Here is a 26,365-nt window from a genome sequence, read left to right as displayed (position 1 = left end):
GAATAAACTAGAAAAATAAACTATGGCACATCCCCCATGGTATATTACTCAGCAATAAAAAAGACCAAGCAGGATACACACAGCCATTTGTTTACACACTTCCAGGCATCCTCCTGATTGAATTGCATTGTATAATATGTAGACAGACTCAAAGGCTACCCACTGATTCCATTTATATGGCATTCTGATAAGGATAAAATTATAGGGAAAGGATTCTTGCTGAGACTTAGGGTATGTGGATGTTTGATTTTACTGTGATAGCACAAGAAATCTGTATGGTGAATATTAGAGGCAAAGGGGCTGCATTTGTCAAAACTCATTTGTATACCAGAAAGAATGGGATTTACTCCATTTAAATTCTAACTTTGATTCTAAAAACATAAAATACTCAGAAGTCCTCTTTTTCCCTAATTATTAAATTTTACTTTGATCTATGCCATGGAGCGATGCACAATTGCTATATCTGCGTAGTGGCAGTGCACAAGTTAGCAATCCTGCACTGTTCTTCCCAAATCCATATTCAAGACAGTCCTGGCTGGGAATCTGGTGTGGCCACAGGATTTGCACTGGACAACCTGAAGATGCTACAGATCAAGGCTTAACCTTTGTTCTGTTGATGGTGTAAACTTAAGAAAATGCTGAAGATCTTAATGCCAGTTAAATCTAAAAGCATGCTGCTTATAGCAAAAACATCTTCAGCAATACAGAAACCAGAGGGAATTGTCTTAGAGAATTTGACAGTTATGTCTGATCCAGTCATTCATTGACCCATAGGTAAGTTCTGTTTATCTCCCTTTCATCTCCCTAAGGTAAACAAATCATCAAGCAGCATTTACCTAGAACTACTCTAAGTCACCTGCAACTATCTATTAGGTATAGATACTAGACAGCAGCAGAACACTGAAGGCTCCTGGAAGATCAATTGGCAAGGTGGACTTTGCAGTAGAGTATCGTATACTTTAATATTATTTGTAAATTGTGTGCTACAAGTCCTTTACTACAGTGGAAATACTGTATGGTGAAGGAACGTGGGTGTGGCTGTGTGTCCCCTCAGCCCTGCAGAGCCAGCTGTTAAGCGTTTACCAGCAGCACTGCATGACAGACAGGGAAAAGGAGAAACAGAACTGAGTCCTGGCCCAAGCTGGCACCCCAGATCACAAGAACAATGAACTGGGCAAGTCCCAGTGAAGGGTTAAGAGAGCATGGAGAACTGGAGCAAGTGCACCAAAGATGGAGGGAGTGGCCACCAGCAACTCACGCTGCTAAAGGCCCTGGGCAGAAGGGATACTGGGCTCTGGGGCATTAGGAGGACTCAGCTTTGAAGCTGGTACACTTTGACATGTCCGGTCCACTTGCTAATGGGTGACTTGCTTCAGCTGGAAGGCTACAGGCAGTGGAGACAAGATGGGGTGATGTGGATTATCAGGCATGGACTTTGCCGGTGCATGCGGCAGGCAGCTCCTTCTCACTTCTTTCTTGAGCAGATTGGGCTGGAAGCTGTTAGCTCAATAAGGACTGCAGAGGTAGGCTGGGGCTAAGAGATGGTAGACTGGATGGGATGGAAACTGGGGGGTTGCTGGGGTGCAGGGCAGTGAAACAGCTCAGGCTTGGGGAATAGTTGTTAACACAGTATGTTAAAATGATGGAAATAAAAGCCACAAGAATGTTGTCCCTAAGAGTTAGCTAAGAGGAGGGACTAAGTAAAGGGAGGAAGCTGGGAAATGTTGCTCGAGAGCATCCCAAGCTATCTCTTGGTGTCTTCAGTGTGCAAGTGTCTTACACCTTGGCCATCCAGTGGTGAATTGAAGACTACTGCTCTTGTAGATAATAAAAATGTAGTGCCCAATGCACTACCAAGAGGGCAGTTAAAGCTGGTCGCTCATGTTAATCCTAGCTACTTAAGAAGCAGAGGGAGGGAGGATCAAGGAATGAGGGCAGCCTGTGAGATCCTCAAGCAATAAAAAAGTGGTAACATGCCCTGGTCATCCCAGCAACGTGGGAAGCATAAACAGGGTTAGTCTAGAAAATGTGAAACTGTATTCAGTGAGAGAAAAGACAAGAAGGGACAAGAAGCTACAGAAATTGGGCTTTACTGAGGGATGTAGAAGCCACTGGAAAGTTCAAGCTCAGGGAGGGATGCAAACTGACTTGTTACAGAGGAATTATTTAAGCTGCTGTTAAAAAAGGCATGCTAACTAGTGGTCCACTTCCTGGAACTAGGCTGCTTGGACCCGTTACCAATAGAGTACAGATCAGGTGGCAGTCTGTGTCAGTACGAGGCTTGAACTCAGAGCCTTCTGCTGTTGCTTGACTTTTCTCTCAAGGCTGCTACTCTACCAACTTGAGCTACACCTGTACTCCTGGGTTTTTCCTGATAGAGAAAAGAACCTTTAGGCTTTATCTGCCTGGGCTGGCTTTGAACAGCAGTCTTCAGTTCTCAACTTTCTGAGTAGTTAGGATTACAGGCTTGAGACAATGGCACCAAGATCATGTTGTAAAAGAATTCTGTCGCTCCCATTTGGCTGCTGCTATCTTTGATCTTTCAGATTTGGGGAAGCCAGCTACTGTGCTGTGTGAAAGCTGATGCCTTCTGCCAATGGATGGCGCTGACGAGCTTGGACATAGATTCTGACGTCAAACTTTCAGGACCACAGCCTTCCTCAGCTGCAACTTTCAGAGCAAGCTAGCTAAGTAAGCTATTCCTAGATTCTTGACCTATAGAAACTTCAGTAGAGGGCTGGGAAGGTGGCTCAGTGGTAGAGCGCTTGCCTTGCATGCATGAGGCCCTGGGTTCAATTCCTCAGCACCACATAAGAAAAAAGAAAAAAGCTGGAAGTGGCGCTGTGGCTCAAGTGGTAGATTGCTAGCCTTGAGCTCAAGAGCTGAGGGACAGCGCCCAGGCCCAGAGTTCAGGCCCCACAACCGGACCAAAAAAAAAAAAAAAACTTCAGTAGAGAAGTGGAGCTGTTGCTCAATGGTAGAGAGCAAAAAACGCTCAAGGACAGTGCCCAGGCCCTGAGTTAGAGCCCTATGACCAACACAAGAAAAACCAAACTGAAGTCATGTTTGTTTTAGCTACTGCATTTGGGGTTGAGACCTTGCATACTTTTTAAAGGCAATTTTGGTTGGTATTTGGCCAGAAAAATGAGGTGATTGGTAGTGCCAAGTACCAGTGGGGAAATGGAGAAGGGCTTTGTTTGTGGGTGGAAGAGGTGGCAAGTGCCCTTTGGATAGGCAAAGCATGCAAGTGGAGAGTTAGGAGGCAGGTACAAAAGCTTGGGTTCTAGGGACAAGTCAGCATTTGGACCATGTAAAGGCAGGAGTATGGCTGGGATCAGAAGTGAACACTGGTCCAGAAGAGACATCAGTGCATGACAGGTGAAAGGGACACCACCCCCAACCAGAAAACCAGTGAGGTACTTTTAGGGGGGTGGGGAGGGCATGCCTTAGCAGGGGCCTCTCATTGAAACTGTTGATAAGATGGTACCCAAAGAAGAGCCAACAAGCTCTGGCAGTGGAGAAGGCTTGACTAGGGAAACAGTAAGACAAGTGCTGACTAGAATGGCAAAGAGAGGAAGTCAGGACAATGACTGGCTATTCTGTTAGGGATCTCTGCTGAAGATGATGATGACTGCTCAGAAGGGACAAGGGGTTAAAGATAGGTCTTATTTCTAAAGTGCCGATTCTCATGCCTTGCCTGGATGATAGGAATGATGCAGAAAGGCAAGTCAGGTATGTCCCCTTCGTCTCCCGTAACACAGAAGATTGAGGGAAGCCAACTTTTTTACATCGAAGTAGAGGTGCAGACTGGGAAATTCAACAGATTAATGCTCTTCCTGGTCAGTTGGCATGAGCTGTGCATCCCTAGAGCCACAGGCATAGCCTTCCTCAGTGGGCAGCAGCCCTGGGAGAGGAGAAATACCTGGGAGAATGCAGAGCAAGGCACACATTTTGCTAAGCCTATGTGTTCTTCTCCCCACCTCCTCACCACAGTACTTGGGATGGATCCCAAGGGCTTCATGCAGGTGTGCTACCATGCCCCAAATCCTTTGGTTTATATTGAGACTGGGTCTCACCAATTTTGACTGGGGTTGAATCTACAATCCACACGTCCCTGCCACCATGTCCAGACATGACTCATCTTAAAGGCAAATGACTTGATTTCATGAAGTGGACTTTATTGGGAAAAGTTAGTGTAAAAAAACATTCAAATTCATAAAATTTAAATAAGACAGTAAAATTATACCTTGTAGCTATAGCAATCACAAATAAGGTAAAAGCTAAATTATTGCCTAAGCAAACACTATTCTGTCAGGCTTCTGCTGGGAGCCCAAAGCAGGAAACATGGCAGTTATTACAAGTGAGCCCAATGATAAATTTGCATTTGAAGCTGGAAGAAAGGGGGGAAAAAAGCAAGTTTATTAATGGCCTGCGGCACAGCACATTAGTAATTGTAGCCATGCATTATAATTCCCATTTCATAAAGAGAGTAATCAGTTTTTCGTGATACATTATGTTTTATTGTTTATATGGTTTATTCCTCAGAAGAGCTTTCTCGTAAATTCCTTCCATAGAGCCTGTTTCCCCAGGCTGCTCACCAGGGGGTCGCCTTGGTCATTTACTACCACACTGCAATCCCCACTTCTCAAACCTTCACCTCCTCTAGAAAACAAGTATCCAACTTAGAAAACAAGTATGCATCTTAGTCAAGAGTATTAATTGCTAAGAAGTTAATGTGGTTTTCTCTTTGGTTATGATTTTTTTTATACTTGAGCTTATAAAAATATAACTAGGAATATGCTTCTGATTTCTATAAAAGCATTTTTTGACCAATTTAAAATACAAACATTGTCCTTATAAAACTTATCACCTTGGTTCAAAAATCTGCCTTTTTCCCTGGGGAATCTAACATCAGTGTTCTCTACTTAGTAAATACACATGAGTGAAGAACAGCAACTAATCTTCAGGAGCCCCAAGGGGCGAGGGCAGGCCTAGATGCTCTCCATGGCTTTGAACTCGCTAAGTGCCTGAACGGGGTTCACATGCTTCTTCTGAGATGCTCGCTTGATCTTGGTCTGTGTCTCATCCTGTTTTTCTCTCTTCACTAAGGGCTTCTTTTCAGGTGCCTTCATCTTCCATGACACAGCAGGAAGGTTGAGGGAAGCCATACCCTGAGATTTCTGGTATTTGGTAGAGGCCACATAGGATGCCTTCACTGTCTGCACCACAGCATTCATCAAGTTCTTGGCTGCTTGGATCAGAGACATAGCGCTGTCCACCTGTAAGATACAGATGAGGGTTGGTGAGGAGCCTGCCTTCAGGACTAGGGGCCTGAGCAACAGCCTTGTTAATGGAAACATCCTCATCTGGCACACAACTGAGTCTCCTCCCCTATGATGTAGCAGATTTAAGCAAATGGTGGTACCAATTGCTTAGTATATAAATTTTCAAGGAAATTCCATGAGATTAACAAACTGTAGGACCTTGTAGAGTCCAATATATTGACAAAAGTGCCCACCCAGAACTGTGACTTGATTAACAGATTCAACTTAGGCACTTAGAAAGTAAGATAGTTTTGAGAAAGCAACTTATGTCTGCTTTGTAAATCTTTACAGGGTTTATTCCTCTCAGGGGAAGAAAAGCTAGCAAAGGAAGGATCAATCCTAGTAACAGCTGCAGCTGTCACCAATCATGACATGCTAAAAAGAGCTGTGATTCAGCATGAAGAAACAATGTAGCCTGTTCCCTCCAGAGCCCAAGATGGACCTTTGGAGTATCTACCCAGCATTTTCCCCATTTGGAGCAGTTAAGTAGACAAGAGGCTACTTTCTTGTAGATGCAGGTCAGCACATTCCTACTGAGCACCTTAGTCACTGCAGATGCTTACCCCAGAGACGACAAGTTCTCCTCCAAGGTTTTGCACCTCAGCCTTGACTTTACTGCAGATGTTGAGCTGATGGCAGTAGAGGGAGATGCGCTGCAGGTAGGCTAGAAGGTCCTGCTTACAGGCTGAGTCCGGGCACTGTTGGGAGAACAAGCACTCAGGCCTGGCCCAGACAACTCTCTGTCCCCAGGGATATGTCTGAAAAGATCTGTGTTGCGCTAATATTCTTACTCTCAGAACCAAGGATAATGGAAATGAATAATTTCCTGAGGCTATCACATCTCTTGGCCACTCTGGAGATGGCTGCCAAGTGATGGAGCCCTGACTATGAATACTTTCTGAGCCCTACTGCCACTCCACAAGTGTGATGAGAAATCACCTCAGACTATGTAGCATGGAGAGGCCTGGGGCTCTGCAAGATAAGAAAAAGCCTTAGGAAGCAAGAGTCTGACTATGCACAAAAGGCAGAATGTTTAGAGCTACATAAACTATCCATCCTTGAGGCAGAAGAGCTATCTGCTCAGTTATGATGCATATGAAAAATACCTGAAAACAGGAAATACACACTTTAGGCAATGATGGTGAACACATAAACCAAAGCAAGAAAAAAACACCTGGGGCTGGTGAGATCTTGATCACAAGTGAAAAGGGTAGTCTAGGCCTAGTCTTGTACTGCTGATGCCCACCAGTTTAGAAAGCTTTACTCAATATTGTCCCAGTGTTCACAACAATTCCCCTCCCACCCCTATGCCAGGGAGACTAACAGTATGATTATAAAATAGGGCTCTGAGTCCATTTTGAAGTTTTTGGATTATACTCTTAAGAAGCCAATGAATCAGAGCCAGCCCAAGTCTGATTTGCATTTTATGAGGACTGTTGGCTGTGTGCTGGAGTGGGGGAGAAGCAGGAAAGCAGGAGGGTAGCAGGGTGGGGATCTGGACTTGAGCTGTTTATTGCAGACAGGAAAATCCAGATAGTGTAAGTATAGAGAGCTTCTTATGGAGCTCTGTGAATGGGGGGTGGGTGATCAAAATGACCACAGAGCCTGGCTTGAATAATGATGAGATACAAGAGACAGCGGTCATTCATCCTTAAGCCTAGATAAGAACCTGGATAAATGTACAGAAAACCTATAACTGAGAAAGAGCTTCTCTGGCAACAAGTCTTAGAACATATAGGAAATGTGCTGTATAAAAGGTCTAGGAAGTAGAAAGTCAAGTTCTCTGACCTAACCATTTGAAGGTACGAAGGTATGCTAAGATGTGGACGGCTATCCTTCACCTTGGACACACTACCAGCTTTTCTGAACACTGTCCAAAAGGGCTCTTGAAGAGGGACGCATGTATCTAGTTCCAGTACTAGGATTGGCAGAAGCACCTCCTGCCCTGAGCTGAGGTAAGTTTTAGCCACTTAACTAAGAGTGGGGAATTTCCACAAGTCTTATAAGGCCTGCAAAATCATTTGGTCAAGATAACTGTCAGGTATGCATCTCAAATGGGTCTCATGGCTGTCCACAGCTGTCTGTCTATATTGATCGTTGTTATGACCTGTTGAATGATATAAATATCCAAATGGCCCTTAGAAAAAGTTGACAGTTGCTAGGCCTAGTTTGCATTAGAGCAATACAAGATTAAGAACTCAAATTCATTGAAATTTATGCCAGAATTAAATAAGTAGGTTAAAGAACTTTTTAGAGATAGTAATGGAAAGGTGTGGCCTATGAAAAAGAATCATCATTCCAGCGGGGTGGCAGTGGCTTATGCCTATAATCCTAGCTACTTAGGAGGCTGAGACGCGAAGATCATGGTTTAAAGCCAGCCTGGGCAGAAGTCCATGGGACTGTTATCTCCAGTAAACTACTCAGAAAAAAAGGGACATGTCACCGTGGCTCAAAGGGTAGAGCACTACCCAGGGACTGTGCCTAAGCACTGAGTTCAAATCCCAGGAATACTTCTCTCCCCGCCCCCCAAAAAAAAAGTTATCACTTAGGCACCTCAGCAATGGACTGGGTTGCATGAGTCTAGGATGAGCTAAGACAACCAGGTAGATCTATTACTCACATGGTCAGCAATGGTTCGGCCTAACTTATCCATCCTGGATCCAGCCTCAGCAATTTTCTTGGCAGCACTGATGACATCTGATGTATTTTTGAGTGGTCCTTTACCTCTGAAAAGAGAAAACAGGATCTCTAAGATGTCTATGGGGGAAGGAAGCTGCCCTTTCTCTCTTCACAGCCAGCTGGGGCCGAATACTGCTTACCGGGTGAAGTCAGTCATCTCCATCATAATCATGCACATCTGCTTGGCTAGCACAATGATGTCGTTGCCACTGTCATCCCATTTGGACACTTCAGCATCCAGCTTGCTTTTTTCTTCCTGGAAACTGGCCACCTGTTCTGCAATCTTTGCTTTTTGCTCTTGGGGAAGCTGAGCCATGATTGCCTACAATCAAAAGGACAGAACACTCTTTACGTAAAGAGAATAATATGAAGTTCTCACAGTGCATTACCCAAGGATATTTCCAACAGGCAATCTATGACATAGGTAGGATAATTCTTTAATAGGTTTTATTTTGCCTGAAGGACTATTTATTCTAATTTTCACAGAAGTCTATGGCAGCCTGAATTCTCCACCCACTTTCAAGAACAAGTTCCAGTGTGGAAGGGAACTGTGTGAAGGGTAGAAGGCTACATGCATGGAGGCTTCACAACCATATCTACGCAGAGACAGAGCAGGTCGGCTTTAGAAGCTTCATCCCTTGCCTTCTTGGTAAAGAAAATGAGAGGAGAATGTGTGTAGTCCTCTTCTCTGTGGGCTTGGAATGGACATTTCCAAAGCTTTAAAAGTACATCAGGAATAGTTTTAGAAGTTAAATTTTAAACAAGAAAGACAAGCATTTACTAAGGGATATGTATTTTAGCTACTTGCGAGGCTTTAAGCACATTTAACTCCCACTGACCAATTCAAGGCCTGGGAAAAGGGCTCCACACTTTCGGCTCCTGACAGCAGGAACATACTCACTGTTTAAGATGGATTTCCAAGGAATGAAAAAATAGACTCCTTAGAAATATATTTTGGCATCCTTCTGAAAATTTAAATGCTATGGATTAAAGATTTAATGACTCAAACGAATGCCATGTTTTTCTTGAATGTACCACTGTTTGTTGTTTTTAATGCAAGGATAATTAAGTGGTTCATACCCATGGCATCAGTGAGATGGCAAAGGCAGTAAAGTTTCACCATTGTTTTAACAAATATTACACTAAGTCCTCGGCTTTTTTCTGACTCAGGGTTCTATCATAAACAAGAGCCCAGGAGGCCTATGTTCCTGTCCTGCTCCCAGCTGAAGAGCCTTTTGGAAAAATCTGCAACTGACCAGCAGATGCTACAACTTAACTTTGGTTAATGGTGCTGAGTACTTAACAGAATTGTCTTAGAAGAGGGCAAGCTTGACAGGGACAGGGAAGGTCGGCAGAAGAAATTAAAGTGCTTCCTTACCCGAGCACTCTGGCCAGCTATCAGTTGGTCATCCTCTGTTTGGACACTTGTCCTACTTCGGACATCAAAATCTTCTGTCTCAAAATCGGAATCATCCAATTCTTCAGGAGTCTGCCAACAAGATAGAGATTATGAGTCAGAAACAGCGAGGCTTCAGCCATCCTCTCTAAGCCCCTTAACCAGAAGCATGGAGGCCCAGAATACTGAAATTTCATGTTCATCGTTCTGATCACTTATGGTTACTCAAAAATCGTTCATCCGTGTGTAAGCCCCACACTGGCACTTTTCAAAGAAGGCTTAAAAAGTATAAAGTTCAACTGAATCACAAGTAAAAATGACAGGAAATACAGATTCAAGCCTTGCACTTACTAGGCAGGTGCTGTACAATTTGAGCCACTCTGCCAGTCCAAGGATTTCACTTTTTAAATGTATGTCACTAACACCTAAAGATAAAGGTCAGAGCTATCCTTGGAAGCAAAGGTCTTATGGGGCTGGCAGAATAGCTCAAGTAGTAAAGTGCCTGCCTAGTAAGTACAAGGCCCTGAGTTCAAACACCAGGGGGAGGAGGTCTGTCTTAGGAGTGTTTTATACAGCATTAAGCAGACATGACTTCTCTATTTTATGATAAAAATTGCTTTCTCTTAGGGTGAGAAAGTCTGCAACAGAGTCTACAGGGTAGTTTTAACATTTATCAATGGAAAGAGAAAGAATGCAGCATGTAAGAGTTTAGTAAATATCAAAGGGGCTTACTCATTCTAGGTTTTTGCTTTAATTATGAAATAATATTCTTATTTTGCACAAAGTACCAGCCTCTTGTGATTAACTGACTTGAAACCCAATGTCATCTTCTGGCAGTTGTCAGTAAAGGGGCAGTAGGAAGAGCAGCTGGGGTTGGCTCTCAGCCTGGCTGGCTGTCCAGTGACAGGAGAGCAGTGAGGCAAGGCCCTCAGCCAAGCCCAGGGGCCGGTTGTGAGGTTCAAATAGTGGGCATGTGAGCAGCTCTCAAACTGCCAAGAGTGTCTTGGGTTCTGACATGTGCAAAGGCTGGGCCTATCCTAGATGAGATGATAGGAGAGTGGTGGTATGGAGGTGTCAAGGAGCCACAGAGACATGTTACTGTGAGACCATGGAATGTTGCTAATAGCGCAAAAGATGTTGCCACCACTGGTGATTTTAATGATACACTGAAACTAATGAGCACCTCTCCACTGCCCATCACAGATCCGAGGATTGTGGTTCAAAGCCAGTCCAGGCAAGAAACTGTGAGACTTTTATCTCCAGTAAACCACTAGAAAACCAGAAGTGGCGCTGTGGCTCAAGCAGTAGAGTGCTTGCCTTGAGCTGAAGAGCCCAGAGTTCAAGCCCCACGACTGACTCCTCCCCCCCCCCCAAAAGCACACTTTCTTAAAAAAAATTCATTCACTCAATTAAGTATTTGTTAAGCATGTAAACTTATAAGCACTGCTCTGAACCCCTGAAATGCCAAGTGACTGATGCAAAGATCACTGCTCTCATACATATTCTGACATGCTAAAAAAGTGACCAATGCTATTAAAAAAAGAACCAGAAAGGGGTGTGAGTGGCAGTGTGGGGTGGGAATGTAAGGGGGAGGCACAGAGGAAGCAGGGGCGGATGCCTGCCTGAGGAAAGGGAGTAGCATAAAGGCTATACAAGAAGAACTTGGCTCATTATCTTTCAGGTTGGCCCTGAGTGACACGAGCACCTTTGGAGAGTTGGGGAGCAGTGACTGAAGCTTGGGGACCACTCTGGCTGCTCTGAGATAAAAAGACTGCAGGGACTCAGGACTGGGAATATGGAGAACAGAGGTAATTGCCGAAAGCTTGGACCAGAGTGGGAATGTGTTTAGATGCTCTCAGGAAGGTAGAGGCTGTGAAACTTGCTAATTAAAGTATGCAATAGGAAGAAATGGAAGGAGTCCAAGGTTTAGGACTTGGTAAGAGAAGATGAATTACTATCAACTGATACATGAATGAAGTTTGAGAAGTTGGGAGCTCAGCATGAACAAAGGCACTTGGCAAAATTGGATATAGATATATGAAACTTCAAAGTTAGCCTCTAGATATAATTATTTAAAAAATCTATTTAAAATGTGTATATATACACTGTAATGGGTTTCACTCATCCATTAGGAGTGATATTTAAAAGAAATGGAAAGACTTGAAAAAAATTATGAAGTCAGAGCCAGAGAGATCAAGGTTGCACGTTTTCCTTCATCTGTAGAGGTTAGAATTAGCTTACAAATTAGATAAATATATTAGGTGGTATGCAAATATATACAAATGTATTAACTGAAATGTGGTAGATTCAAGAACTCAAATAGTATAATTCCTTAGAAAGGCAAAAATCAAGGTTCAACAAAATGAACAACAGGAAACTGGTACTTGAAAGGGTGAGGTAGGTCATGAGGAGAGGGGCAGGTAGACAAGAAGGGCTGGGAGATTGGAGTCAAGAACTCAGTGTAGGGCTAGAAAGGTGGCTCAGTGGTAGAGTGCTTGCCTCGCACGGCTGAGGGCCTGGGTTTGATTCCTCAGCACCACATAAAGCAGAAGCGGGGCTGTGACAAAGATGTCCATAGTGCTAGAAGACAGATGCACATGCAATGGAGGAATGAGCACTCTAAATCTCTCTATCTATGGTGGAATTGGTAATAAGGCCAGACAGGGAAGTTGGGACAATGTGGGACAGCTGAAAAGAATAGGAACGTATGAATCACCAATTCCAGGATCAGAGTTAGGATGGTTACAGGACACAAGGGCCTAGGGACAGCCCATGTCAGCAACCTCTATCAGGGTGGATGTGCTGATCTATTCTGTGCTCCATGGGAAAGCAGACCTGACTAAGCCTGTATTTTGAAGGAATGTATAAGAAAATGAGATAGTCAAAGCAAAGGACAAAGGGCTGAGCGTGACAGGTGGAGGGGACCAACGAATTTAAGACAAAGGTGGACTCCAATGATGGTTAGGCCATTTCTATTAAGAGGAAATACTGGAAACAGATGATGTTGGAGGTGGAGATACTGGCAGTACTGGAGCTACAGAGGTGAGGTGGAAGGAAACAAAACATTAAGAAAGAGAGGCCCAGGGATTCGAAGGATGCTTTCTTTTGGGTGAGAGGAATGACACCTAGCCCTCATGCATGCTATGCACTCTACCACTGACCTGTATTTCTGTCAAGGATAATTCTTAAATTAAAGGCAGTAGCAGGGTCAGAGAGCAGGAAAGTAAGGGGTTATCACCAAAGCCTTTCTGTTTGTGACAGGTATTTCTAGTTGAAGTCACTTATTTTCCCTTGATCCGATCACTATACTTGCTGGTCTGATTGAGTTAAGACCTTGGTCATTCTTCACCTACATTCAGCACCAAACATGGCAAGAAACAGCCATTATGTGCTGAACACAATCTAGTAAAAACATCAAAAGCCATCATTCTTAGATGAATGAGCATGCTAGAAGAGAATCCGCAGCTGCTTGCTCACCTTCAAGATGTGTTTCCACAGCCTTGCTGCTTTGACACCCCAATAGCTCTAACCTGACATCAACCCCATCTCTAATCTTCAGGCTTCTTTCTTCCTATTTCCACGTAACTGAAGCATAGAAATAGCTTTGATAATAATACAGAGCTAGGTGCACCATCACTAGTATGTGTGTCATGAGGACCCATTCACATGACCAAACCCACTGAACACATGGGTTCTTTCGCATAGCATCAGGGAAAAAAAAGTGCACTGCCGTCCTCTCCCACTCCTAACAAATCTAGGCAAGTCTGGGGCCTTTATGAACATGCCAGAAACCAATATACAACCTTGAGCAGCAATCTTGTCTCACCCAGGAGGAAAGCAGCCTTGCCTCAATGTTATACACTGCACAGAAAATGGATACAGCTGCCATAAAGAATGGCCTGTTCCCAGCTAATATCATGGCTAGTTCTGAAAGCTAGCCTTACCTAAGGACAGAATCCCACTAGGAAACTATAAACGTATAAATGAAAACACTGACTGGACTATTTTCAAGAGTATGCCAAACCACCACCAACACAGCACATAAACACTGCATTAACATGCCTGAACTGCAACCATAGCAAAGCCTGTATAGACCTGGGGTGTCCAGGAGGTCCTGGGAGAGAATATTCGTAAGCTCTGCTCTCAAGATTCCAGAGCAGTGTGTAAGGGAGTGACTGCTGTTCATGCCAACCCAGAGGGTAGCCAAGGGCTTTTCCACAGGTAGTGATAACTGCTTTCTTAGAGAAGATAGGGAATAGCTTAAACTGTTAACACTTAGTCATGAGCCAGGGAGCCTCACCAGCACTGCACAACCCCTAATCCTTATCCCAAATACACCAGGATTCTGAAATCCTACCTTCCACTCCAGGAAGGGATACATCTGTGAACAGTGACTTCCACCTGCATTAAGGAAAGAGCCTCTTTCTGAATCAACTCGTTTCCCTTCTAATTCACACTGAAGACTCACACTATGGTGACTGCCCTAAATAAATTCATCAAGGCGAATTTGTGTGAGTGCTTTTTCTGGACTAAACTTGGTGCTCTGACTTAAAATAACAGTCATTTTAGACAACATTATTAAATCTATCTTATTCTAACCGCTTTTAGGGTCATTTTTTTATATACTGCCACCCCATCTGCTAAGTTTCAGAATGATGTATTGCTCAAGTTTAGCAAATGATAAGGAAGAAGCTGTTAAAATGTCTAGGATGCTGTTACTCACCCTTATCATCAACACTGCTTTCCTGATGTCCCGGATCCCATCATACACCAGGCGGGAAGCATCAATAAACTCGTTCTCATCCATTGGCTGGGCAGGGTCTGAGCTGAGAGCTTCAACAGCTGCTTCTACTTGCTCGGTGAAACGGGGCATGACTGCAGAAACAAGGAGCAGGGAGGGTAACATTGGCAGACAGCATCCCACCAACACCTCCCTGAATCCTTAGAAGAGGAAAGGCTCATGATAAAGATTTTTCTTTTTTTTTTTGGTTTGTCATGGGGCTTCAACTCTGGACCTGGGTACTATCCCACAGCACTACTTCTGGTTTCCTCAGTGGTTTATTGGAGATAAGAGTCTCACATACTTCTTGCCTGGGCTGGGTTTGAACCATGATCCTCAGATCTCAGCCTCCTGAGTAGCTAGGATTATAGGCGTAAGCCACCAGCACCTAGTGTGAACACAGTTCTCGGGTGCAGAAACTTAGTTTTCGTGAGGGAAAACTAAGGGCAGTATTTTTACATATTTATCATCTTCCCTCTCACCAGACTACAACGTAGGTTTGAAAAGTTGAGAACTAAGTTGAGGCCTTACTACAGGCTCACCAATAGAGCATTTGGCTAGCATGCCTATGCAAGAGGCCTTGGGCTGGATCCCTAGAAGCAAAGGCTAGGTAAAAATAAGAGGGAGAATAGGATCCATCTTAGTATTTATTCACTAAAAGGAGATTGAATTCAGCAGTTCATCTTAAATATGTGTTCAGAATTAATCCCATACAAAGTGTTTGTGAGGCCTGACTTTAGCAGACCAATTTCATACAAGTATGACGTACTACCCAGAACTTCTAAGAAGAGCAGAACTGAGTTCTGGTCTTCTCCTTCCTAACTACAGGTCATAGGGATATGGGGAAAACACTAGGAAGGGAGTGAGTCCTCATACCTGTGTTGGAGAGCAGCTTGGTGGCTTCCAGGACCTTCTCTGTGTAGACTCCTGGCTCATAGTTATCCATCTCTGAGGTGACAACATGAATGACCCGAGCTGCTCGACCTCTTATTGCACCAGCTGTGCGGTCTAGCCCATCCACATCCTTCTCTTGGAGAGCGATGACACACTTATTCACATCTTCCAAAATGTGATTCTCTAAAGAATAAACAAAAAGGTGAGTGAGGGAGGAGAGCTTTCACTAACAGGTGGCCACGACCCTGACAAATGACTGATTGTGTGTGTGGGGTCAACCACATAGCCAAAAGTTTTACATGTGAGAGCTGGGGTAGGTCAGGAGGGAGGGCCACACTAACACTATCCTAACACTCGGGAAGCTGAGGTAGAACCATAGTAAGTTCTAGGCTGTTTAGGCTATATAAAAGGAGGGAGGGGGAGGAGGGAGGGGAGTGTGTAAAGGGGTAGATGGATGAATGAAGAGGAGAATGTTGGGAAGGATGGATGAGAATGATGAAAGGGTGACAATGATGCTCGAGACGCGGTGTATTCACACAAACTACTTTGTTGAATGGAAGATAGGAACTCCTACCCTATTATTATTAAAACTCTGCCCTCTTAGTTAACTACTCAGGACACATTCCTGAGCAAGCCTGTGACAGAATATTAGAAAACCGTACCAGGTAGACTTCTAAATTTCAGATGAAAACACCACTTCTTCCTTAGAGAATAGTTTCATGTTTTCATTTGCTAGATAGAAACTGTCTAAACTCATTTTCATCAAGTCAGCCCTTTCTTAAACTCATACATTTGCATAAAGATTGAACACACTTTAAAAAAGTGTATCTTCCAAAGAATTGATTTCTGTTTTAGGCCATGCACCCTAAAGATAATGCCTGGATCCCACATAAAATGCTGCTATGGAATCCCTTTTGTTCTCTGATTTGAAGAAACCTGCACGAGGAACATTTGATTCTATTACATTTTACTTGGCTGAAGGATTGAAAATCCCTTGAGACCAAGCCTGAAATATACTCAACCCAATCTCAAAAAACTAGCTTTAGAAATATAGTATCTATGGGGGGGGGGGGGGGGGAGGGAACTTTGCATTTTGATTTCAGAATTTGTTTGCTTAAAAGTGTGTTATGAAGGTGGAATGTTTTCTCTAAACCCATGAAAAAGAATAATTCAGCACTTCATTGGGAAAACAACAGAAGGCCAAGATTTCCCAAAAAAGCCATTGCTGCATTTTTGGCACCTACAAAAACGTGCTTGCAAATGTGTTTTAAAAAACAAAACAAAAAAAAAATCAGCACCTGCAATTTGGCAGTCTTGCAAACAACATGGCTTACACCCTCCTCCTTATCTCTGTAGGTAGTTTACAGATTGTCTCTTCTCCCAGTTTTCCAAGTAAAACCAAAGCTACAATCCCAAGGAGAACATGCAAAGACAGGTAGACATTGGTATGCAAAACACACTGTCACCCTTATATAGGTCACTGCTGGAGACTATACTGTGCATATACTTAAGCCCTGCTTCTTTTTCAAGCCCATGGCCACCCTCCCACATTCTAGCCTGTGGTTCACTTGGGTGCCGTGGTAGTTTCAGCCCTTAAACCATTGAATCTGCCCATAGCCACTCTACTCAGGAAGCCTGGCACTTCCAGACAGAAGCCATACAGCCAAGAACAGAGACCTGGTAAATAGAGAATGCATTTAATGTCATTCAACTCTAAGGAGATAGGATTGAAATTTATTTCTGTGATAAACACTGAATTGCATTTGACAGACATTTTCTATATGAATGTAATTTACTATGTCATTACTAGTTTATGTTTACATAATGAAATCAACTGTTTTTGTGAGGTGAATTACCCAGATTTATTTTTTCCAAGTTCATAATTAAATGGCTCTTAAATATTTCCTCTCTGTTTTCTATCTATGCTATGCATCACACAGTCAGTCTCTGGAGAAGTAGGCAGCTCAACAAGGAGTACTTTGGAAAAAGAAGATGCTTTCCAAGAAAGGAAAAAATTATTTTCAAAAACAACTAAAGGACTAGGGGTTGTGGCTCAAATGGTACAGCACCTGTCTAGCAACCTCACAGCTCTAAGTCTAAACCCCAGTGGGAGGGAAGAGCAAAAGCAAAATGGTGATAGTGTTAAGTTCCTTTTCAGATTCACAAGTTTTAAACAAATTAGCCCTACTGAGAGGGAAAGGGCTAGAACTCATGCCCTACTGCTCAGAATGCAGAGGTAACTTTTTCCTTTAAAAATTAAACCATAGCAAAGCGCCCAAACATGGAGGTATTTGCACATGGCTGAAACTCAGACTATAGTAACTATAAACATTCTTACATACTAATCTGGAAACCAGTTCATTACCTGAAACAGCTAAGAAGTCATCAATGGAAGTAATGTCATCAACAGCATCTGTGAGAACACGGACTTGTTTCTCCCACTGTTCTTTAAAAAGATCCATGTTTTCCTGGGCCAGTTTACTTTGTGGTTTTGCTGCTAAAGCCAATGCAGCATTGATAACCTGCAAAAAGTATTAAAGTTTATTGTTTTTTACACACTGACAGTGGCTTAGTGTTACACATATTTCACGTCTCTCTCTCTCTCTCTCTCTCTCTCTCTCTCTCTCTCTCTCTCTCTCTCTCTCTCTCTCTCTCTCCTGGGACTTGAACTCAGGGCTTGGGTGCTGTCTTTGAGTTTTTTGCTCAAGGCTAGCACTCTTAACTCGAGCCACAGCACAGCTCTACTTCCAGGTTTTCAGTGGCTAATTGGAGATTAAAGAATCTCACAGACTTTTCTGCTGGCTTCAAATCTTGAGATCTCAGCCTTCTAAGAAGCTAGAATGACAAGTGTGAGCCACCAGCGCCCAGTTCAAAGTAATCATTTATTTGGATAATATAAGCAATTATAAAACAAACTTTAAATTCTAATCATGCCACAGTCGACATTAATTTCCAAGATTTCTTTTCTCTTCATCATAAAGTATAAGCGGGTCAAAAACTATAAGCTAGGGGCTGGGAAGGTGGCTCAGTGGTAGAGCGCTTGCCTTGCATGCCTGAGGACCTGGGTTCAATTCCTCAGCACCACATAAGCAAAAAAAACGGGAAAAAAGCCGGAAGTGGCAATGTGGCTCAACTGGTAGAGCGCTAGCCTTGAGCTGAAGAGCTGAGGGACAGCGCCCAGGCCGAGTTCAGGCCCCACGACCGGACCAAAAACAAACAAACAAAAAACAAAAAAAACTATAAACTAGAAATCCATGCTAAATAAAATCAACTATCCTGCTTCTTTTAAATATTCTTACACATAAATATATATTAAAATATGAACTGCTTATTATTCCCCTTTAGAAGCATACTGTGTTAATCTCCTATTGTAGGATACCCAAGATTGTTTCAGTTACTCATCACTATTTGTGATGAAACCTTTGACTTTCAAGTTTTGAGTTGAGATGGAGGAGTAATAAATTTATTAAATACATTTATTTTTTGTTTTTTTTTTAATTTAGTTATGAAGGTGATGTAGAGGGGTTACAGTTACGTAAGTGTAATATACGTAAATGTACATATGTATGTTTCTTATCGAACATTGTTACACCTTCCCTCGTTTTTCTCCCACTTTCCTTCTCCCCAATCTACTCCCCCAAGTTGTAAAGTTCATTTCCAAAATGTTAGTCTTGTGAGTATCACTGTTGCATTGGTTCTCCCTTTGTCCTTTGCAAGTAATTGTGTATAAAAGTCTCTATTTCCAAATAGCAATGGAAGAAGTCAATTTATAGTTTTTTCCATATTACATCTGCATTTAAATACATGTGGCAGATAAAATATATAGTGTTATAGGGTTAAGTAAACCAGTAAGAAGAATGCCAACATACAAGACCTAGAAGGCTGACCTTACTAAAGTGAAGCAGAAATGACTAGCGAACAACTGGGGAGGAGGGGAGGTTACTATTTCTGTTCTTCACATTTGAAGTGTCAGGGGCTGGGAAGGTGGCTCAGTGGTAGAGCGCTTGCCTTGCATGCATGAGGCCCTGGGTTCAATTCCTCATCACCACATAAGCAGAAAAAGCCACAAGTGCTTACGGCTGAGGGACAGCGCCCAAACCCAGAGTTCCGGCCCCATAACAAACTGGAGGCAGTCTCAAATTGAAATTCTCCTACTTTTTGCCTAGCTGGGATAACAGGCATGTGCCACCAAGCTGGGTTGTTTATTGAGATGGGTACTCATAAACATTTTTGGCATGGGTTGGCCTTGAGTCACTATGCTCCTAATTTCTGCCTCCTGACACTACAGACATGAGCCAACCAGGTCCACCATAGAAGGCAATCTTAAAATTCTATGGGCTAGTGTTTCCAATACAAAGTGGCTTACAAATGGCAAGCACACCATCTTTGTCTTACTAGTATTTTTTTTTGGAGGGGGGGGGGGCGGGGAGAAGGTACTAGTTAGGTAGTTAGGTAGGTTGCTCTACTGTTTATTCCACGACCTCTGCCCTTTTGTTTCCGGGAATGATTTTGTTTTTACCCAGGATAGGCTAGACTTCTACCGAACTCTTATTTAGGTTTCCCATGTATACTGGAATGAAGGTGAGCACTATCATGCTAGAGTTATTTTTTTTGTGTCAGTACTAGGGCTTGAACTTCACAATGCTTGGTGCTTTACCACTCAAGCTATATCCCCTACTTCCAGTTTTTTGCTGGCTAACTGAAGGTAAGTCTCTTAACCAGGCTGTCTTTAAACTGAAACTCTCAGATCTTAGCCTCCTGAGTATCTGGGAGTGAGCCACCAGTACCTATCATGCCCAGCTTTTTATTGGTAGGAATGAGGTGTGAAAATTTTGCCAAGGCTTGCCTCAAACTGTGACCCTCCCAATTCACACCTCCTGAATAGCTGAGATTACAGGCATGCGCCACTGATACTGAGCTTTCTGATCTTAAGGGGGGGAAAAAATCCAATCTTTCACTATTAACTATGTTGTCTATTGATTTTTCCCCCTTTTTTGAAACTTAAGACATTTTCTTTATTAGTTTGCAATCATGGAATTTATTATTACCTTATATTAGTTATACAGGTGGGGACTTCTCTGTTACAAATCAATGCTACATGACTGTATATATTCCAATTACCTTATATTAGTTATACAGGTGGAGACTTCTCTGTTACAAATCAATGCTACATGACTGTATATATTCCAATTAATCTCATCCTCTCTCTCCCTTCCCACTTTCCAAAATAATTTCAACACATTTCATGGTTCCATTTTCATAGTCAGAATTTCTATCAATCATATTCATAGTGGCTATACTTGTTTAGAATTCCCATCAATGGTGTACAGTGTGCTTTTGATTTGCATTTTTTTATGACTAAGGAAGCTGAACATTTCCCTATGTATCTTTTAGCCATTTCTATTTCTTCCTGTAGGAACAGTCAGTTTGCTTATTAACTGGGTTATTTGTTCTCTTGCTGTTTAACTTTTTGAGTTCTTCATAAATTTAGCTGGTGAAGACTTCTCTCCTTCTACTCTCTCTTGATTCTGCTAATTTTTAGAATACCGCAAGGTGTGCTCTTAGACTACCATCTCTCTTTTTTCTATGTTCTTTCTACTATGATCATTTCATCCATGAAACTGACATCCATTTGCCAAATATTCATACATGTCCCACTCAGACCTGTTATTGTAACTCCCAAGTCATTTCTAACTACATACCCCAAGCTAAATGGTATATCTCAGATATTTCAAATAATTGAATACAAAACAATGTAAAAATAATGATGAAAGCGGTAAATTGATCAAGATTCATTGTACTCATAAGTTGACATGCTGAACTGAAACCCCTCTGTATAACTATTTAAAGAAAACCACTAAGCCAGGCGCCAGCGGCTCACGCCTGTAATCCTAGCTACTTAGGAGGCTGAAATCTGAGGATCATGGTTCAAAGGCAGCCCAGGCAGGAAAGTCCATGAGACTCTTATCTCCAATAGACCATTAGAAAACTGGAAGTGGTGCTGTGGCTTAAGCAGTAGAGCACTCGCCTTGAGCTGAAGAGCGCAAGGGCAGCACCCAAGCCCAGAGTTCAAGCCCCATGACTGACAAAAAAAAGAAAGAAAGAAAACCACTAATGATTTTCTGTACAAAACTACACTTTGTGGGGTATCCTGTTAAATTCTTGACCATTCAAATTCAAATAAATACTACTGCTTCAGACAACAAGAGAACTAAATTTACTTAGTCTAGCTCTATCCCTTCAAGTCTTCAAATCTGCAAGTATGGTCTGGACACTTAACACTCACTTCTCCTATGTCCATTTTAGTAGAAGAAGTCCTAAGAGAAAGAAATGAGCGTTTCCAATAGCAAACTCAACCCTGTGCATACGGCCTAATCACACATGGTTTACACACACCAGCATTTTCATTAGGCTCTACAGACTCTCTGTGTGATTTTTTGGTAGGCTTTAAGATCATTTATATAAATATTCTTGGTAGGTGTGATCAGCATATGTTACCATCTGTTTCTGCAGATATGTGGAAGCATTGTCACTTTTCAAGCATTTCAAAACCAAATGAAGAAACAAAGATATTAAAAGCAAAGATAAAGCAAGCCTGAGGAAAGAATGCTGAATCTTTAGATATCTGCTCTAAATTGATCTATGATTTGGTCATCCATAAACTTTATGGAGGTGTTGATTAAATCATTAAGTTTCTAGACAGCAATCAATCACTGGCAGATTTAATGACTGATTAAGCTGAGGAATGTTCCTCAGAAGATGAGAATTCATCATTGAACTAACCAATCTCACTAATATTAAGACAAATTTATTGGCAGAGTAACCTATCTTGAGTACTGGGGGTGTTTATATGAAAAAGCAAAGTACAGGTATTACATGTGTGTTCTGAGAATAGTGATAGAGGCAACATGAAAATTTCATTTCATTCTCTCTGTTCAGTTCCTCTAGCTCTTGCTCCTTTTTGTCTGTGATCACTAACATCTAGTAGTACATGCAGAGAAAGGTTAATGTAAGTCCTCAGAGTGTTCTCTAAGCATTCTCTACTTGAAAAAAGATGGAAACTCAACCTCTTCCATTGAAATAACACCACTTAGGCTGTTGAGAAATTTGTGAGTGGGCACTAAAGGTGTGACTCAAGTGGCAGAGCACCAGCTAAGCAAATTGACTGAGTGCAAGGCCCTGAGCTCAAACTTAGTTTCCAGGGGAGGGGGGGAGGGGAGGGGGGAGATATGTGAGTCTCAGTAAGCACTTCCTCCTGGGAAACACCACTGGGTACTCAAAAAAGTGTTCCTTCTTGAGCTTTTTTTTTTCCCTTGGGGGGGGGGGTGTCCAGTTGTGGGGCCTGAACTCTGGGCCTGGGCGCTGTCCCTCAGTAATTCAGCTCAGGGCTAGCGCTCTACCACTTGAGCCACAGCACCACTTCCAGCTTTTTTCTTTTTGCTTATGTGGTGCTGAGGAATTGAACCCAGAGCCTCATGCATGCAAGGCAAGCACTCTACCACTGAGCCACCTTCCCAGCCCCCCTTCATAGAGTGTCATATTCTTAGCCCAGGCTAATCATCTTCTAACAACTTTTTTTTGGGGGGGGGCAGGGGGGTGGTTCGGTTGTGGGGCCTGAACTCTGGGCCTGGGCGCTGTCCCTCAGCAATTCTGCTCAAGGCTAGCACTCTACCACTTGAGCTACAGCACTTCCAGCTTTTTTCTTTTTGCTTATGTGGTGCTGAGGAATCAAACCCAGGGCCTCAGGCATGAAAGGCAAGTGCTCTACCACTGAGCCACCTTCCCAGTCCCAACTTTTTTTTTTGTCAGTCGTGGGGTTTGAACTCTGGGCCTGGGTGCTGTACTTCAGCTCTTCAGCTCAAGGTGAGTGCTCTACCACTTGAGCTACAGCGCCACTTCCAGTTTTATGGTGGTTTACTGGAGATAAGAGTTTCATGGACTTGCCTGCCCAGGCTGGCTTTGAACCACGATCCTCAGCATTCAGCCTCCTGAGTAGCTAGGATTATAGGCGTGAGCCACCGGCGCCCGGCTTTCTAATAACTTATATAAACCTACAAAAGTTAAGCTTCTACATTAGTAGCTAGCTGCACTAAGTTATTAATATTTGTTTCATAAGGCTTTAAACTAAGACCAGCTTTTTGTTTGCTTGAACTCTGGGCCTGGGCACTTTTTGCTCAAGGCTAGCAATTTACCATTTGAGCTACAGTGCTACTTCTGAGGTTTTTTTTGTGATTAATTGGGAAAGAAGAGTCTCACGGACTTTCCTCCCCAGGCTGGCTGGAAACTGTAATCCTCAGATCTCAGTCTCTTTAGTAGCTAGAATTACAAAGATGAGCCACCAGCACCCAGCTAAGACTAGTTTTTGAATGTGGTTCCCTTTAAAAAAAAAAATCCAAATTCCAGTCACTAAGATTGTAGCATGTGAACAGCTGTTAAGAGTTTCATGAGAAAACCATCACAGTTCCAGTCTGTTAATATTGCCGGAGCTCACCCCTCCAGTGGGTGCCGACAGGCACATGGTGTGGTCAACTGCCATTCCTCACTTTCCAGAAAAAAAAGCTATCATGCATTTTTTTTCTTCCTTTTGGGGGGTGGGGGGAATTTTGTTTTGTGGTACTGGTTATTGAGCACCAGGCCTCATGCCTGTTCTACCACTAGTGCCACATTCACAGGGCAACAATAAACGTTTTTATAATGATTTATTTTTCAAGATTTCAAGGAGAAACTGGGTACTGGTGGCTCGTACCTATAATCCTAGCTACTCAGGCTGCTGAGATATGAGGACCAAGGTTCAAAGCCATCCTGTGCAGGAAAAGTCTGTGAGACTCTTCTTCCAATTAATCACCAAAAAGTTGGAAGTAAAGTTGTAACTAAATGGTAGAATGCTAGCCCAGAGTAAAAAAACGCAAAGACAGGGCCCAGGCCCTCAGTCAAACCCCAGGACCAGCACTGAGTGCATACATGGGCATGCATGCACACACCAAGATTTCAAGGTGATCTCACTGTGACATTTCCATATATGCATACAATACTGTCTTTTTTAAGTGACAGCATAAACTTGCTAATTGTACGTTACCTGAGGGCAGAGGGCTTCTAACTGGCTTGCAGACATCCGAACAAGCTTTACGCCTTCTTCATTGTTTGAGATGGAACAGGCCAAGTTGGCAACCTATAAAATTAAATAAATAAATAAATCAAACAATCTGTGAGGATTGTCTATTTTGAATCCTAAGGAAAAGAGACATATACCCTCCCCGACCTCTGACCTTCCCAAAATATATGAGAGCACCTAAGGACCTTCACTTTTCACAATTATTTACGAATACATTATTTTTAAACTGTTTTAAGCAAACTGTATGGGCTCATAACATGTATTATATTGTAGGCTGGTAGCAGAACCTATACTTACATGCTTTGCAGGTTTCACAGGGGCACTAACCTGCGTGAACAGAAACTTCTTAGAGGCTCACTAGCATAGACTGAGATACTAGGAGAAACTGTTAGTACTTAAAGATGGATTTTGTAGTCTTTTTTTTTTTTTGGGGGGGGGGGGAAGGGTGTCAGTTGTGGGGCTTAATACTCTGGGCCTGAGTGCTGTCCCTGAGCTCTTCAGCTCAAGGCTAGCACTCTATCACTTGAGCCACAGCGCCACTTTCCTTTCCTTTTTTTTTTTCTTTTTTTTTTTAATTTAATTTTATTTGTGAACATACTGTACAGAGGAGTTACAATTACATGGGCAGGATAATGCGTACATTTCTTACCAAGCATTGCAGCCTCCTCCTTTGTTTACCCTTCACATCCCTTCCCAGCCTCCCCCCTCCCCCCCAATCCCAATCCTTCTCCTTCCCCCCTCTTCCCCCCCCCCATTTTTTTGGTTAATTGGAGATAAGAGTCTCACAGACTTTCCTGCCTGGGCTGGCTTTGAACAGTGATCCTCAGATCTCAGCCTCCTTGAGTAGCTAGGATTACTGGTGTGACCCACAAGCACCTGATGCTACAGCTGTTCTTAAAGAAATCAAAAGTTACTACTTTCATTTGATATTTCATTTGAATATAAGTCAGTTTTTCAAATTAAAAAAATGAACATGATGGTATTAACCCAGAACAGCTGGGGGCCTGCTGGCAACAAGAATCAGGAATTCTTCCTAAGACTTGAAAGTAATGAAATGCTCTTATGTTGTGATTCCTCAGAACCTCAATCTGAGTGTACACGGCAGAGGTCATTCGGGTAAAGACAACCTGGGTGAAATTAGAGGCTGATATTTCCGTGGCCATCCATAGCAATGGATATATATAGGTTGCGTCCCAAACAACGGAAGACTGGTTCTCAAATCTGTGATTCTGCCTTCCACCCTCTAGTCACTACTGACACAGCTAAACCCTTGTTTATTTTATTTTGGTGCCAGTAGGGTTTAAGACTGCTTATGTTTGGCACTCTACCACTTGAATCACACCTCAGGCCTGGCATTTTGCTGGCTACTTTGGAGACAGTCTCATAAACTTTTCCACCTGGGGTTGGCTTCAAATGAGATCCTCTGATCTCAGCCACCTGATTAGCTAGAGTAACAGGTGTCACTCACCAATGCTCAACTATCGTTTTATTTCATTTTACAATCTTGTGAATCCTTACAGTTGTCAAATAAAAAAAGTTTTCTATTAAGAAACAAATGATTATGTAAGAAATCTTTACTACAGATCAGACGCATGAAGCTGGTATGTGGTTAAGGCTAAAATGTCAGCCATCTTTTCTTTTTTCTTGACACAAATCCCAAAAACAAAGTTTATGGAAGGCTTGTTTCAAAACAGTACTTAAAAAATGTTTTTTGATGTACTGTTAAAGCAGTAATGCTCCCGAAAAACACAGTGCTCATTTCAGAAGGCCTGTGCAGAGGAAGCAGCGCCTGCCACGGACACCCCTCCAGAGGAATGAACTTCCACTCACCCGCCAGGGTCAGGGCTACTCACTGTAACAATGACGAATATGCAGATGCAGCAACTGAGAGGCCAACTTCATATACTATTTAGTGCCAAGACTGAATATAGTGAAAGGAGGGGCATGAGGGGAGAGACCTCTTTTTTTTTGTGGATTTTACCATACATTGTTATTATGGTGTTTACCCTCATAACTCATCAACAGTTTTACGTGTACATTGCAATTGTTAACTATAGTTTTTTTTAAATTATTATTATTAAGGTCATGTACAGAGGGGTTGTCTTTTCCTAAGTCAGATAATGCGTACTCTTTGGGGGAAGGGGGTAGTGTCTCCTGAGAGGCTTCTTAAACTACCTCTT

General features: G+C 42.7%; 1 protein-coding gene across 1 annotated transcript in view; it reads right to left on the bottom strand.

Moving 5' to 3' along the window:
* Positions 1 to 4,157: 4,157 nt before the first annotated feature.
* Ctnna1 (catenin alpha 1) overlaps positions 4,158 to 26,365 on the bottom strand; it is a 150,004-nt gene continuing 127,796 nt past the window's right edge. The window contains exons 10-18 of the mRNA XM_070036108.1: positions 24,150 to 24,242; positions 17,439 to 17,595; positions 15,056 to 15,256; positions 14,123 to 14,274; positions 9,382 to 9,492; positions 8,144 to 8,325; positions 7,945 to 8,050; positions 5,888 to 6,022; positions 4,158 to 5,279 (exon numbers count right to left, since the gene is read on the bottom strand). Coding sequence (XP_069892209.1) covers positions 4,992 to 5,279; positions 5,888 to 6,022; positions 7,945 to 8,050; positions 8,144 to 8,325; positions 9,382 to 9,492; positions 14,123 to 14,274; positions 15,056 to 15,256; positions 17,439 to 17,595; positions 24,150 to 24,242 — 1,425 coding nt within the window. The 3' untranslated portion in view covers positions 4,158 to 4,991. The remainder of the gene's footprint in view (positions 5,280 to 5,887; positions 6,023 to 7,944; positions 8,051 to 8,143; positions 8,326 to 9,381; positions 9,493 to 14,122; positions 14,275 to 15,055; positions 15,257 to 17,438; positions 17,596 to 24,149; positions 24,243 to 26,365) is intronic.

Source organism: Dipodomys merriami, unplaced genomic scaffold, assembly GCF_024711535.1.
Source record: "Dipodomys merriami isolate MVZ:Mamm:240054 unplaced genomic scaffold, mDipMer1.0.p SCAF_27, whole genome shotgun sequence".
NCBI lineage: Eukaryota > Metazoa > Chordata > Mammalia > Rodentia > Heteromyidae > Dipodomys > Dipodomys merriami.
This window is presented reverse-complemented; position numbering and strand designations above follow the sequence as displayed.